General features: G+C 41.2%; 1 protein-coding gene across 4 annotated transcripts in view; it reads left to right on the top strand.

The window, feature by feature from the left end:
- LOC122556483 (glutamate receptor 1) overlaps window positions 1-13386 on the top strand; it is a 208569-nt gene that overhangs the window by 97758 nt on the left and 97425 nt on the right. For all 4 annotated transcript variants that reach the window (XM_043703159.2, XM_043703161.2, XM_043703160.2 and 1 more), the window contains exons 10-11: window positions 645-851; window positions 6853-7223. In XM_043703159.2, the coding sequence (XP_043559094.1) occupies window positions 645-851; window positions 6853-7223 (578 nt within the window). The remainder of the gene's footprint in view (window positions 1-644; window positions 852-6852; window positions 7224-13386) is intronic.

A 13386-nucleotide genomic window follows, 5' to 3' on the forward strand; every position in this document is an offset into this window, starting at 1 on the left:
AATTCCACTCAATATTTCTCATATAAAAGATGTCCTTTATTTTTAATTCTTCCTACAACAGTTGATAATTTCACTCTGCCTTACATTGTACGTTCTCTGTCGCCTTGCAGCCCAGAGATGCAGTGTTGGACTGGGGTGGACAAAGTTAGACATTGCACAACACCAGGGTTGAAGTTCAACAGGTTTACTTGAAATCACAAGCCTTTGGAGCACTGCTCGCTTCAGCTGATGAAGGAGCATGCTCTGATTTCGAATAAACCTGTTGGACTATAAACTGGTGTTGTGTGACTTCTGACCTTGCATCCCAAGTCCTTAACTGGCCTGTTTCCTTTTGGCAGCTTATTTCCCCACGGAATTTAAAATAACTGATTGTTTAGTGGCCGTCTCTGGTTGGGTGAATGTGGAGCCTTATCCACATGGAGCAGGTTTCATTGTTCTGAGTTGGGATACCTCACTCCAACATTCATTACTGAATCCTGTGTGAGTCAGCTTAGCTGCAAAGCCTCAGGTGATGGACCTAGTCCTGGCTTCAGACCTGGCTCAGATGATAATACTTGCTGTTGGGTGAGCCTGGGACAATGGCTGAGGTATCTGATTGAATGGCCAGGGTACTGTCGTGTTGACTGAGTGTTTTGTGTCTGCAGGAACCTCCTTATGTGATGCTGAAGAAGAATCATGATCAGCTAGAAGGTAACGATAAGTACGAGGGTTACTGTGTGGAGTTGGCAGCAGAGATTGCCAAGCACGTGGGCTTCAAGTACAAGCTTGCAATTGTGGCAGATGGAAAATACGGAGCAAGGGATCCAGACTCCAAAGTTTGGAATGGGATGGTCGGCGAGCTTGTGTATTCAGTGAGTTTCATGTGCCATTATCATCAACATTTGGCAATCATATAGGATACCATAGTTGGTTGTTCAAAGCTCTTTGCATGGTGTGTGGTCGGGTTTTAGCAGAAGATTAAATGGCCTCTAAAAACAGAGATGGTCTACAGACACACATTTATTATGTCACTTATCATTGTCCTTGAGTAATCTTGGAGTGAACAAGTTCACTCTGAGGTGATTGAAAAAATATCACGGGGTGCATGAATAGGGGTGAGTAGCCAAGATCTACTTCCCACGGTAGGGGTGTCCAAAACTAGAGGGCATAGGTTTAAGGTGAAAGGGAAAAGATTTAAAAGGGATCTAAGGGGCAATGTTTTCACGCAGAGGGTGGTGCGTGTATGGAATGAGCAGCTAAAGGAGGTGGTGGAAGCTGGTATAATTACAACATTTAAAAGGCATCTGAATGGGTGCATGAAAAGGAAGAGTTCAGATTACCTACAGTGCAGAAACTGGCCTTTCAGCCCAACAAGTCCACACCGACCCTCTGAAGAGCACTCCACCCAGACTGATTCCCCTACAAATGTACTAATACTACAGGCAATTTAGCATGGCCAATTCACCTGGCCTGCACATCTTTGTGACCGTGGGAGGAAACCAGAGCACCCGGAGGAAACCCACGCAGACACAGGGAGAATGTGCAAACTCCACACAGACAGTTGCCTGAGGCAGGAATTGAACCTGGGTCTCTGGTGCTGTGAGGCAGCAATGCTAACCACTGAGCCACCACGCTGCCCAGATTAGAGGGGTGTGAGTCAAATGCTGGCAAATGGGACTAGATCACTTCAGGATATCTTATCTGAAGGGTCTGTTTCCGTGCTGTCTAGCTATAATTCTGTATCCCTGATAGAAAAGGAAGCTTTCATTCAGTCTGTATCTGCTTTGTCTCAGTTGCAGACATACACCTTCATTCTTTTTGAGAAGCTCAGCTGAAGGATTGGGATTCAGTTTTTTTTTCATATTTTTGATAGAGATAGAGGTTTGTCGCAAAAGACAAAGGTGCTGTAAATAGTGGAGAAAGAGAAAAAAAATGTGAAATGGGTATACGTTAAAGGGACACTTTGAATCTGAGTGATGCTGAAAGTACTTGAGTTAATGAAATTCTGCCTAATTATAGTCCTCTGACTGGTTGAGCTGCAGTTTGTTACAAAGTTGTAAGTACCCGGGCAGACAGAAACACCCAGAGCCTGCAAGCTTAACACATCTCTGTCCCTCTCACTCTGTCTGTGTGTGGGAAAGACAAAAATGACAGCTTAAAAGGAGAAATTCTAACAAGAAGAGACCCAGATCCCTGATTCAACTTCTGAAGTGAGCAATGTCCATTGTTTTACAGACAGCAGGGCATCGTCATTGCTAGATCTTTAGAGGAATTGCATAAGAAATTTTAACTCACCCTTGGATTAAGGGCTTTTGATCTTCAGAATTTTGTTTACCCTGTCTATATTCTTAATCGCTATGATATCTATGTCAAACTGTCTGTCATTCATGAGTACTGTAATCATGAACAAGTATGTGTATGTGCGTGTGTGTGTGTGTGCACATGTGTGCGTGTGTGTGGGTGTTTGAAGAGTTTGAAGGGATATTGTTGAAGAGGCTTAGTAATAGATTAGAAATTATTTTCTCTGTAATTTATTAAAGTATGTTGTAATGAATGGAGTTATTTTCTATTGATGACAAAATCTGGTATGACTTGTGATTGTCTTGAGTAGTAGGCAGTCAGGCAAATTCTTGTCTTGGTGGCATAATTTCTTACCTTATGTGACTGCTTGTGAAAGCAGGGCATGATTATTGGTGTGCTCTTCCCAGTTAACTCATGATATAAGTTTGAGGGCTCATGGTCTGGTGTTTTTTGAACAAGGATATCATAAAATTGGATGTGGAGTAAGGGTAAGTGGTAAAGGATAAAATGACAAATGCCAGGTTTCTCATACTGAAGTAAGTTGGAATTGAAACCAGCTTAGCCCATCCTTCAGTTGGAAAAGATATCCTTGATGGATTTACAAGAGCCAGACTGCTGGAATTGGCAAATACATTAGAGGTGGAATTGCCTGTCAGATACAAGGAGACAGACAATTGAAATAATAGCAAAGCATCTAGGATTTGTGGACATACAGGAGGGATTAGGTACAAAATGTGGTGAGTCACTTGAGTTAGCAAGGATTCAGCTAGTATTAAAGAAGCTTGAACATGAGCAAGAGATAAAGAGGAAAGAGCTTTGCAATTAAAAGAAAGGATAAAAAGGAAAATGAAACTCAAAAAAATTCACCTACAGAGAGAGGAGAAAGAAAACAAATGAATATTTCAGGAAGAAGAAAAGGCACAAGAAAGAATTTAAGAGAGAGGAATGGAAAAGAGGTGAGAAATAGGGAATACCAGCTTAAAATAATAATTACAAAGGGACTTTGGATGCCAAAGAAGGTTCTGATGAGGAAAGCCTTGACCAGAATCTAAAATCCAGGAGGGAAATGCTTAAGTTTGTACAGATGGGGCACTTGTAAAGGAGTGGCACAGTGGCTCAGTGGTTAGTACTGCTGCCTCACAGTGCCAGGGACCTTGATTTAATTCCATCCTCAGGCAGCTGTGTGCAGAGTTTATGCATTTTCCCTCTGTCTGCATGGGTTTCCTCCTATAGTCCAAAGCTGTGCAGGTTAGGTGGATTGGCTATGCTAAATTGCCCATAGTGTCCAGGGGTGTGTAGATGTCTCTGATTCTAGTCCCTACCAAAATTTGAGGAAAAGGATGTGGAGACATTCCTTGTGCCTTTTGAGAAAGTAGGAAAACAAATGAAGTGGCTGAAGGAAAACTGGATATTTCCAAGCATATTGACAGGTAGAGCTCACCAAACTTAATCATCTTTGTCAGATGAGGTCTGTAAGGGTTGTGACATTATAACAAAGCTATTCTGGATGAATATGAGTTAGATTCTGAAGCAGAGTCAAGAGTGTGGTGCTGGAAAAGCACAGCAGGTCAGGCAACATCCGAGGAACAGGAAAATCGACATTTTGGGCATTAGCCCTTCATCAGGAATGCTTATGCCTGAAACGTTGATTTCCTGCTCCTCAGATGCTGCCTGACCTGCTGTGCTTTTCCAGCACCACTCTCTCGACTCTGATCTCCAGCATCTGCAGCCCTCAATTCCGCCCAGATTCTGATGCAAACAAAAATTTCAAAATTTGAAACCTACATTAAATGTGAAAGGGTAAAGCAAAGACATTTTGATAGGTGTTTGTTAGGAGCCAGTAACATGTGCAGAACTCTCAAAAGAGATTATTCTCTTGGAAAGATTTAAAAATCGTTTTTAAATTAGAATCCATGTTGAAAACTATTTGGCTGCAACTGCTAGACAGGAACTAATAATGGCTGATGCTTATGAGCTAATAGGTAAAATTAAACCCTTTTTAATGTCACCTCTGTTCAACTTACATTAGTCCTGAATTGCTGTCATTCAGGCAAACTGATCATCATGGTGATGTAATTGTGACTTTATGTATTTTTCAATTGCTTGTGGAACAGTGAGGCATGATTATCAGCCCATTCTTCCTAGTTATGTCATGTCAGATAGCTTAGGCAGACAAAGTGCAATTATTTACAATGTGCAATGTCACAAACGGAATGTAATCTCAAACAAGAGCAAGCCACAATTTTGTCAACCAGTTTTTCAAGCCAAAGGTTTGTGTGTAGCTTTGTGACAACAGAGAGACTACTTTCCAGCTGTGATTTGACACCTGTACCTTTAGTGGTTAGCTCTTTAATTCCTTCTGATGTGGCTGAGTGTATCACTCAGTTACATCAGGAGTGGGTGGTAAATGCATGGTAGATGGAGTATTGTGTGGATAAATGTGAAGTAACCTACTCTGGTAGCAAAAAGAGGAAGGCATATTATTAATTGAATGGCTGTAAATTAAAGAGGGAAATGTTCAATAAGACTTAGGTGTCCTTGTGTAACAATCGCAAAAGTAAGCATGCAGGTGCATCTCAGGAAAGAATGCAAACAGTATGTTAGCCTTCATAGCAAGAGGAGTCAAGTACAGGAACAAGGATGTCTTGTTATAATTATGCAGGGCATGGTGAGGCCATACCTGGAATATTGTGTGCAGTTTTGGTCTCCTTATGTGAGGAAGGATAGTGTCATAGAGTCCTACAGAATGGAGACAGGCCCTTTGGCCCAAACTGATCCATGTTAACCAAAGTGCCTGTCCATGCTAACCCCATTTCCCTGCACTTGGCCTATGTCTTTCTAAGGCAAAAGTGAGGACTGCAGATGCTGGAGATTAGAGTCAAGAGAGTGGCACTGGAAAAGCACAGCAGGTCAGGCAGCATCAGAGAAGCAGGATAATCAATGTTTTGGCCAAAAGCTCTTCATCAGTAATTCCTGATGAAGGGCTTTTGCCCGAAACGTTGATTTTCATGCTCCTCGGAAGCTGCCTGACCTGCCTTTTCCAGCACCACACACTCCACCCGTATCATTCTAATCCTTTCCTTTCCAAAGGATGTTCTTGCTATAGAGGAAGTGCAATAGAACTTTACCAAGTTAATTCCTTAGATGGCTAGATTGATATATGAGGCGAGATTGAATCATTTTACGATTGTATTCAGTGGAGTTTCGAAGAACGAGGGGATGGGCTTTCACAGAAACCCTATAAAATGAACGGAAGTAGATAGGTAAGATACAGGAAGGATTTTCCCAATAGTGGGAGAGTCGAGAACCAAAGTTCATAGTTTAAGGATAAGAGTAAACTTTTTAGGATTGAGATGAAGAGAAATTTCTTTACCTAGAGAGTAGCAGACCTGTAGAATTCACCACCACAGAAAGTTGTTAAGGCCAAAACATTAGGAGTCTTCAAGAAGGTGGTAGATATCGCTGTTGTGGCTAAAGTGATCAAGGGATATGGCGGGGGAGGGCAGGGTTAGGGTATTGAGCTCAATGATCAGCCAGTGATCATTCAGTGATGTCAAATTCCTGATGTAGGGCTTTTGCTCGAAATGTTGATTTTCCTGCTCCTCCGATGCTGCCTGACCTGCTGTGCTTTTCCAGCATCACACTCTCAACCCCGATGTCAAAATGAAACCCTAGTTGAACCCAAGTTTGCATACACATATAGCAGGATATTGTACTTGAGACTCCTAAACAATTCCTGACAATTATGGGCCATCTAAGAATGCTCAATGAATGGCCTTTTGGCACTTTAATAATATGAAAGATGAACTTTACAAAACACAAACTAAGTTTGGCAACTGAGGGAAAAGAAGGTATATTTTGGTGGTGAGAATTATTCTGCACAGCAAAATATGAAGGTTGACAATTAAACCTGCCATGTTGGACAAACATAAAGCATCAATGCACTATCTGAAGGAAAGCAGAAGAGTCCTCCCTGGAGTCTTTCTATCTACCTAAAATAATATTTTCAGATCAAATGAATAATCAAAAAGTTGCTAAAAAAAAGACAAATTTTGTTGAAGTTTTTAGTTTATCACTAATCAGTGCAATGTGCAATAAATGCCAAAATAATGAGAAAACGACATGGATAGTGTGCTTAGTGTGCAAGTGGACTCTGATTGTTGGATGTACTGCCATAAAGAATGCATGCAACCATTAGTGATGACTGACCATTAACTACTGGACTTTGTTTAAATGTGAAATAAGGCAGGTTGATTCTGATTGGTTGAGGCATTGACCTGACAAAGAGTAGCATGAGAAACTTGCATTTCTTTAACACCAATATTAGCATCATTTCAGATTACACCACAGTCAGTTAAGTAAGTTTCAAGGATATTCACAATTGAAAGGAGAGCAGCCAATGTGCACACTGCAAACTTAAAGAAAGAACATTGAGGCTAAAGAGCCAATACTTTATTTTTCCCTACCTGACTAGTTGATTTTAAAAGAGTGTTTCGCTTGGTGTCAGAAATAAGCGAACGAGGGTCTTGTCAGTGAATTGACTGTAAATTCTTAATCGGTTTTGTCTTTCAGAAAGCTGATATCGCAGTGGCCCCATTAACCATCACCTTGGTGCGGGAGGAGGTCATTGACTTTTCAAAACCTTTCATGAGTTTGGGGATCTCCATCATGATTAAAAAACCCCAGAAATCCAAGCCGGGGGTTTTCTCCTTCCTGGACCCCTTAGCGTATGAGATCTGGATGTGCATCGTATTCGCCTACATCGGTGTGAGTGTGGTCCTGTTCCTGGTGAGCAGATTCAGCCCCTATGAGTGGCAAACAGAGGAGTACGAAGATGGACCTGATGCCCAAAGTCTCGACCAGACCAACGAGTTTGGAATATTTAACAGTCTCTGGTTCTCTCTGGGCGCCTTTATGCAGCAAGGATGCGATATTTCGCCAAGGTTGGTCTTTTAAACCTTCACCTTTGTGCATTTTCGGTCCCAATCTGATGCCATGGTGCATATATCTCTATTCGCTTTTTTTAAATAGACCTTTTTTATTCTCTTTTTATTCCAAAACAAAACCTCTGGTCCAAAAGGGGATAAAGGATTTCAATTTAAAAAAGACCCTGCTTTTCGATCAGGGGTGGAAATGGAACAGTGATGTACATGTACGATCGCTCATCTATTTCCAGAAAATATTATATACACCATTCCGAGACCGTAAAATGCATAGAGTTAGTGTAGGGCACACAGTCCGCTTGGAGGGCTACCGTGTTTTTGCTGCATATACCCATTTTACGGTCCACGGTTAACGTGTATATAAATAATTTAACTAGTTCAAAACAAAACAATTAATATTATTGGCAGTCTTCAATCTGAGTGGAAATTAGAGCAAGGCATGGTGGTGTTGCAAGAGTGGCTCAGATGGTAGAATAATCATGTTGTACATGACTTTTCATGATTGGTGGCTGATCTTGTACTGCTTTGTGTCTGGATCGGTTGGAGAGCATTGGAGGGTGTTTGGGGTGTTGGTGTTGGGTATTGGAGGTGATCGGTGTTAACTTTAATCAACAGGAAACTCAGCGAATTGGACCAGTATGCGGTCTGACTTTCCATAAATCCCAAACAAAGTGGGAATCAGACTGCAGGGCAATTCTATCCTGGCTGTCTCCTACAGGGTTAGGGCTGGGGTTGAAATCAACCCCAGAGTTATGATGGTCAAACTGGTCTCCAAAGGGAGTGTCAAATGGGTGAGGGAGAATCAGCCACCACATCCAGTTTTCTGCCTACAGTTTTCATGGTTCTCACTTAGCTGTTCCTTCATTCGCTGACCTGAAAGAAGCATTACCTTTGAATGACAGAGCCAGAAGCTATTCCAAACTGACATCTGCACATTTCTCGACTGTGTTGCATCAGCACATTCTAATGCTGTCCTGCCTAGTGTTGTCTGTGTGTTTCAGAGTATTGACTGATGGAATTATAGAATCAGACAGCACAGAAGGAAGCCATTTGAAATATTTTCTAAACAACCTGTTCAGAGATGTTAAAACACATCATTAGCGCAGGTGAGACCTGAACCCTGGCTTCAAGTCCAAAGGTAGTGTCAGTATCACTACACTATTTGACATTTTGTGTTTGTATACTCTGTTGGCTCTTTGAGAGAAGTATTCCACTTATTATCCTTCTCGTTCTCTGCAACCTGCAAATCTTTACATTTCGTGAGTTTATTTGAATGTTACTGCTGAATCTACTTTCACCACATTTTAGGTGTAGATGACAATAAATCATTGTGAAAACAGTTTTCTCCTAATCTTGCCTCTGGTTCTTCTGCCAATTACAGTACGTTTGTGCCCTTACGTTACCAATGCTCCTCTCACTGCAAACAGTTTCTTCTTGTTTACTCCTTCGTTACTCTATCAAGACCATTCAGAATTTTGAACACATCCATTAAGTCTGACTTTAGTCTTCTTTACTCCAAGGAGAAAAATACTCTGTCCTCTGGCTTCTCTGGGGTGGCCACATACTGCAGTACCTCATCCCAAGGAGGAGAAAGTGAGGACTGCAGATGCTGGAGACCAGAGTTGAAAAATGTAGTGCTGGAAAAACACAGCAGGACAGGCAGCATCCGAGGAGCAGGCGAATCGACGTTTCGGGCATAAGCCCTTCTTCAGGAAATCGTTGGCCTGCTGTGTTTTTCCAGCCTGCTGTGTTTTTCCAGCACCACATTTTTCAACTCGTACCTCATCCCAATTCTTGTTCCAGTCAATCTCCTCTTCAAGGCTTTGACTATCTTACGAAAGTGGGGTGGCCAGATCTGAGTACAGTATCAGGTCTAACCACTGCTTTAGAAAGATTCACTATCACTACCAGACTTTTGCATTCAATTCCTTTATTGGAAGTTATGTTTTCTAACTCCAACTTCAAAGAATTGTATACACTCCTCCAAGGTCTGTCTGCTTCTGCTCCTCTTTAAAGTTATAATATTCAGTTTGTACTACCTCTCCTCATTCTTCTTTCCAAAATCTATCACTTCCCACTTTGCTGCATTAAATTCTCTACCTACATGTCTGCCCAATTTACATTTCTGATGGGTTATCCTTTCCTGAAGCCTATTGTGATCCTCCTCGGTGTTTCCAAGTAATGTTCATCTGCAAACTCAGACAGTATTCCCTTTGCATGCAATTCCATTTTTATCCAAATCAAGTTTGATCTTACTACGAAAGATTGGGGAATGTCACTGTATATCCCTCGAGTCTGAAAATAGCCATTCACGATGACTACATGTTTTCAGTATCTTGACATGACTTTTTTTTAAGCAATCTTGCCACTGTCCCTTTTAACCTAAAGGTTTCAATATTGTTCAGAAATCTGTTTGGTGATGCTTTCAAAAGCCCTGTGTCAGATTTAATGTATACGTCAACACCACCAACCTCATCAATCTATCTCCATTACTTCATCAAAGAGCTGAGTCAAGTTAGTCAAGTACAACTTATCTTGAACAAAGCCACACTGTGTTTCATTTATTAATACATGATATTCCAAGTGCCATTTCTCTGTGTCGTGCATTAATGGCTCCAGCACTTTCCCATTGCTAATGTTAAACTTGCTGCCCTGTAGTTGTTATCACTTGCCCCATTTTTAAACAGGTTTGGAACATTTTCAGTCCTCGAAGCCATAGGACCATATGACATAGGAGCAGAAATGAGGTCATTCGGCCCATCAACTCTGCTCCACCAGTCAATAATGGATGATAGGTTTTTCAACCCCACCTTCCTGCTTTCTCCTCGTAACCTTTGATCCCCTTGGGAATCAAGAACTCAACTATCTCTGTTTTAAATATACTCAATGACCTGGCCTCTATAACCTTATGTGGCAGTGAATTCCACAGATTCACCACTCTCTGGCTAAAGAAGTTTCTCCTTACCTCCATAATCTTACCTTATTGGCAGTAACCTGTTTAGTAAAGACCCGTGTAAAATATTCATTCAGCTGGTAAGCTATGCCTTTTGAATTGACAGAAGCTTTGACATGCTTGCCTTCATTGGTCAGAACATTGAGTACAGGAGTTGGGACGTCATGTTGCAGCTGTACAGGACATTGATGGGGCAACGTTTAGAATACTGTGTACAATCTGGTTGCCCTTCTATAGGAAGGGTGGTGTTAAACTTGAGAGGGTGCAGAAAGTATTTACAAGAGTTGCTGGGATTGGACGGTTTGAGCTATCAGGACAGGCTGAATAGGTTGGGTTTATTTTTTCCTTGGAGCATTGGAGGCTGAGTGGTGACCTTACAGAGTTGTATAAAGTCGTGAGGGGCACGGATAGGGTCAATAGCCAAAACCTTTATCCTGGGGTAGGGGAGTCCAAAAATAGAGAGCTTAGGTTTAAGGTGATAGGCAAAAGATTTAAAGGGGACGTGCGGGGAAACATTTCATGCAAAGAATGGAGCATGTATGAAATCAGTTGCCAGAGGAAGTAGTGGAGGCTGGTACAATTACAGCATTTAAAAGGCATCTGGATGGGTATATGAATAGGAAGGGCTTAGAAGGATATGGGCCAAAGGCTTGCAAATGGGACTAGGTCAGATTGGGATGTCAGGGCGGTGCAGACAAGTTGGTCTAAAGAGTCCATTTCTGAGCTGTATGACTATATGACTCAACAACTCTATTTTGATCATTAATCAATATCACTCTTTCTTTCACGAATTATGTGCATAGAAAAGGTCTTTGGTTAAAACTTTATGTTAGTTACACATCAATTCTCATATTCAATTCCTTTTTCCCCTTTCCTGTCTCTGCTAGAAGTCAGCACTGGTTGCTCACCTCAACAACAGCTTTGAGAAGGTGATAGTGAGCCACTCATGAACTGCTGTAGTCTGGTGATGTAAAGACATCCACAGTGATTGTAGGGAGGGAATTCTAGGATCTTGATTTACTGACAATAAGGGAACAGTGATTTAGTTTCTAGTCAGGATGGTGAGTGGCTTCGAGGGGAATTTGCAGGGAGTGTGTTCCCATGTATCTGCTGTCCTTGTCCTTCAAACGATCATGTGTTTGGAAAATGCTGTCTTTGGAGCCATGGCAAGTTGCTGCAATATAACTTGTATATGGTGCCAATGTGCGTCAGGAGTCAGTACAGAAGCGAGTGAACGTTGAGGTGGCAGACACTTTGAGAGTGTTGAGCTTCTTGTGACTTTTGGAAGCTCCTTTTGTCCAATCAAATGGAAAGCATTCCTTCACAACACTGGGTTGCATCTTGGTGAGAGTGGGTAGGCTTTAGGGAGGAGGGAAGTAAGTCACTTACTGTAAATTTCTCTGCCTCTAACCTGCAATTGTGGCTGCAATATTTATGTGCCTGGTCCAATTCAGTTTCTTCACCTGTAATTCCCTGTTTTAGGTCAACTCCATACTTTCTTTATTGAATTTTGTTCCCTACTGTGTGATGAACTTTTTATTTATTACTATCGTCCATATTCTGTTTCTTGTTAACCTTTACATCCATAGTCATCCAGGGACAATCTTTGCTTCTCCTGAAGAGAGGCATGTGTTTACTATGCCCATAAACTGTCTCCCATTCAAGCTCAAATATCTTGATGATCCTGTTCTGTTATACACAGTTTTCTTTTTAAACAGTCAAAGAAGAGACCATTTTTGATTCCAAATTGATCAGGCAGAGGACAAGATGAATGGTTAAGAGACACACAATGGATTATACACAGAGGCTGGACTCTCTATACTTCATGGCTGTTTCTAATTGTTCCTATTGTTACAGTCCCAGTTGACACCAAAGGTTTTAAAAAGAACATCAATACAAACAGACAGATTAGAAACAGGTGAAGGCCGTTCAACCCCTCGAGCCTGCTCTGCCATTCAGCCCTATCATGGCTGATCCAATCACATTCCCACCTATCCCAGATAATCTGTCAGCTCCTTGCTTAACAAGAATCTGTATAGCGCTGCCTTAAAAATATTCAAGGACTCTGCTTCCATTTTTTCAGGAAGAGAGCTCCAAAGCCTCATGACCCTCTAAGAGAAAAAAAAATCTTCCATCTCTGTTTAGTGGGTGACCCCAATCTTTAAACAGTGAACCTTAGTTTTATATTCTCTCATAAGATGGGACATTCTCTGTACATCTACCCCTCGAGATCTTGTATGTTTCAGTCAAGTCACTTCTTACTCTTCAAAACTGTAGCAGATACAAGACTAACCTGTCCAACCACTCCACATCAATCATCTCACCCATTTCAGATACTTTTACAGTAAACCTTCTCTGACCTGCCTTCAATGCATTTCACATCCTTCATTAAATAAAGTGACCATACAATGATGTACCGTACTCTGGATAAGGTCTCACTAGTTAACTGAAGCACCATCTTCCTACTTTTGTACTCAGTTTCCTTCATGACACAAGATTACATTCAATTGGTTTTTATACTTACTTACAATTACCATTCTTACATGAGGACACCCAGCTCCCTGTGCACCTCAGAGCTCTACAATCTCTCACCACTTAGATAGTATACTTTTTTTCATTTTCCTGTAAAAATGGAGAGTTTAATATTCTCCTAAATTAAATTCCTTTGCCACATCTTTGCCCACTCACTGAACATATTTATGTCTTTGCTATCTCCTCTTCATAATTACTTTACATCCTTGCATTGTCACCAAATGTGGCAATCCTTTCTTCGACTTTCATTTCAGTCATTTATATTGATTATAACAGCTAAAGTACCAGTACAGATCCTTGTGGTACACCATTCAACCTAAAAAAAAACCCCATTTATCCCTACTCTCTGCTTCCTATTAGCCAATCAATTGTCTATCTATGCTACCCACTACACCATGATGTTTTATTCTCCACCATAATGATTGATGTGGTACCTTATCAATTGCTTCCTGGAAATCTATGTACGGTACAGTCACAAGTTACCCTTTATCACAGAATGCGATATCTCCTCAAAAAACTTTGAACAGCCATGATTTCCTTTCACAACACCATGTTGATTTTGTCTGATTACCTTGAACTTATCCAAGTGTCCTGCTTTAACTTTTTAAATTATAGCTTCTAACATTTTCCTCATGTTAAGGTGTTAAGATGTTAAGCTGACTGGCCTGTGTTTCCTGC

This window comes from Chiloscyllium plagiosum, unplaced genomic scaffold (assembly GCF_037043375.1).
Source record: "Chiloscyllium plagiosum isolate Xiang-an unplaced genomic scaffold, Cpla_swu_hap1 HiC_scaffold_16, whole genome shotgun sequence".
Lineage (NCBI taxonomy): Eukaryota > Metazoa > Chordata > Chondrichthyes > Orectolobiformes > Hemiscylliidae > Chiloscyllium > Chiloscyllium plagiosum.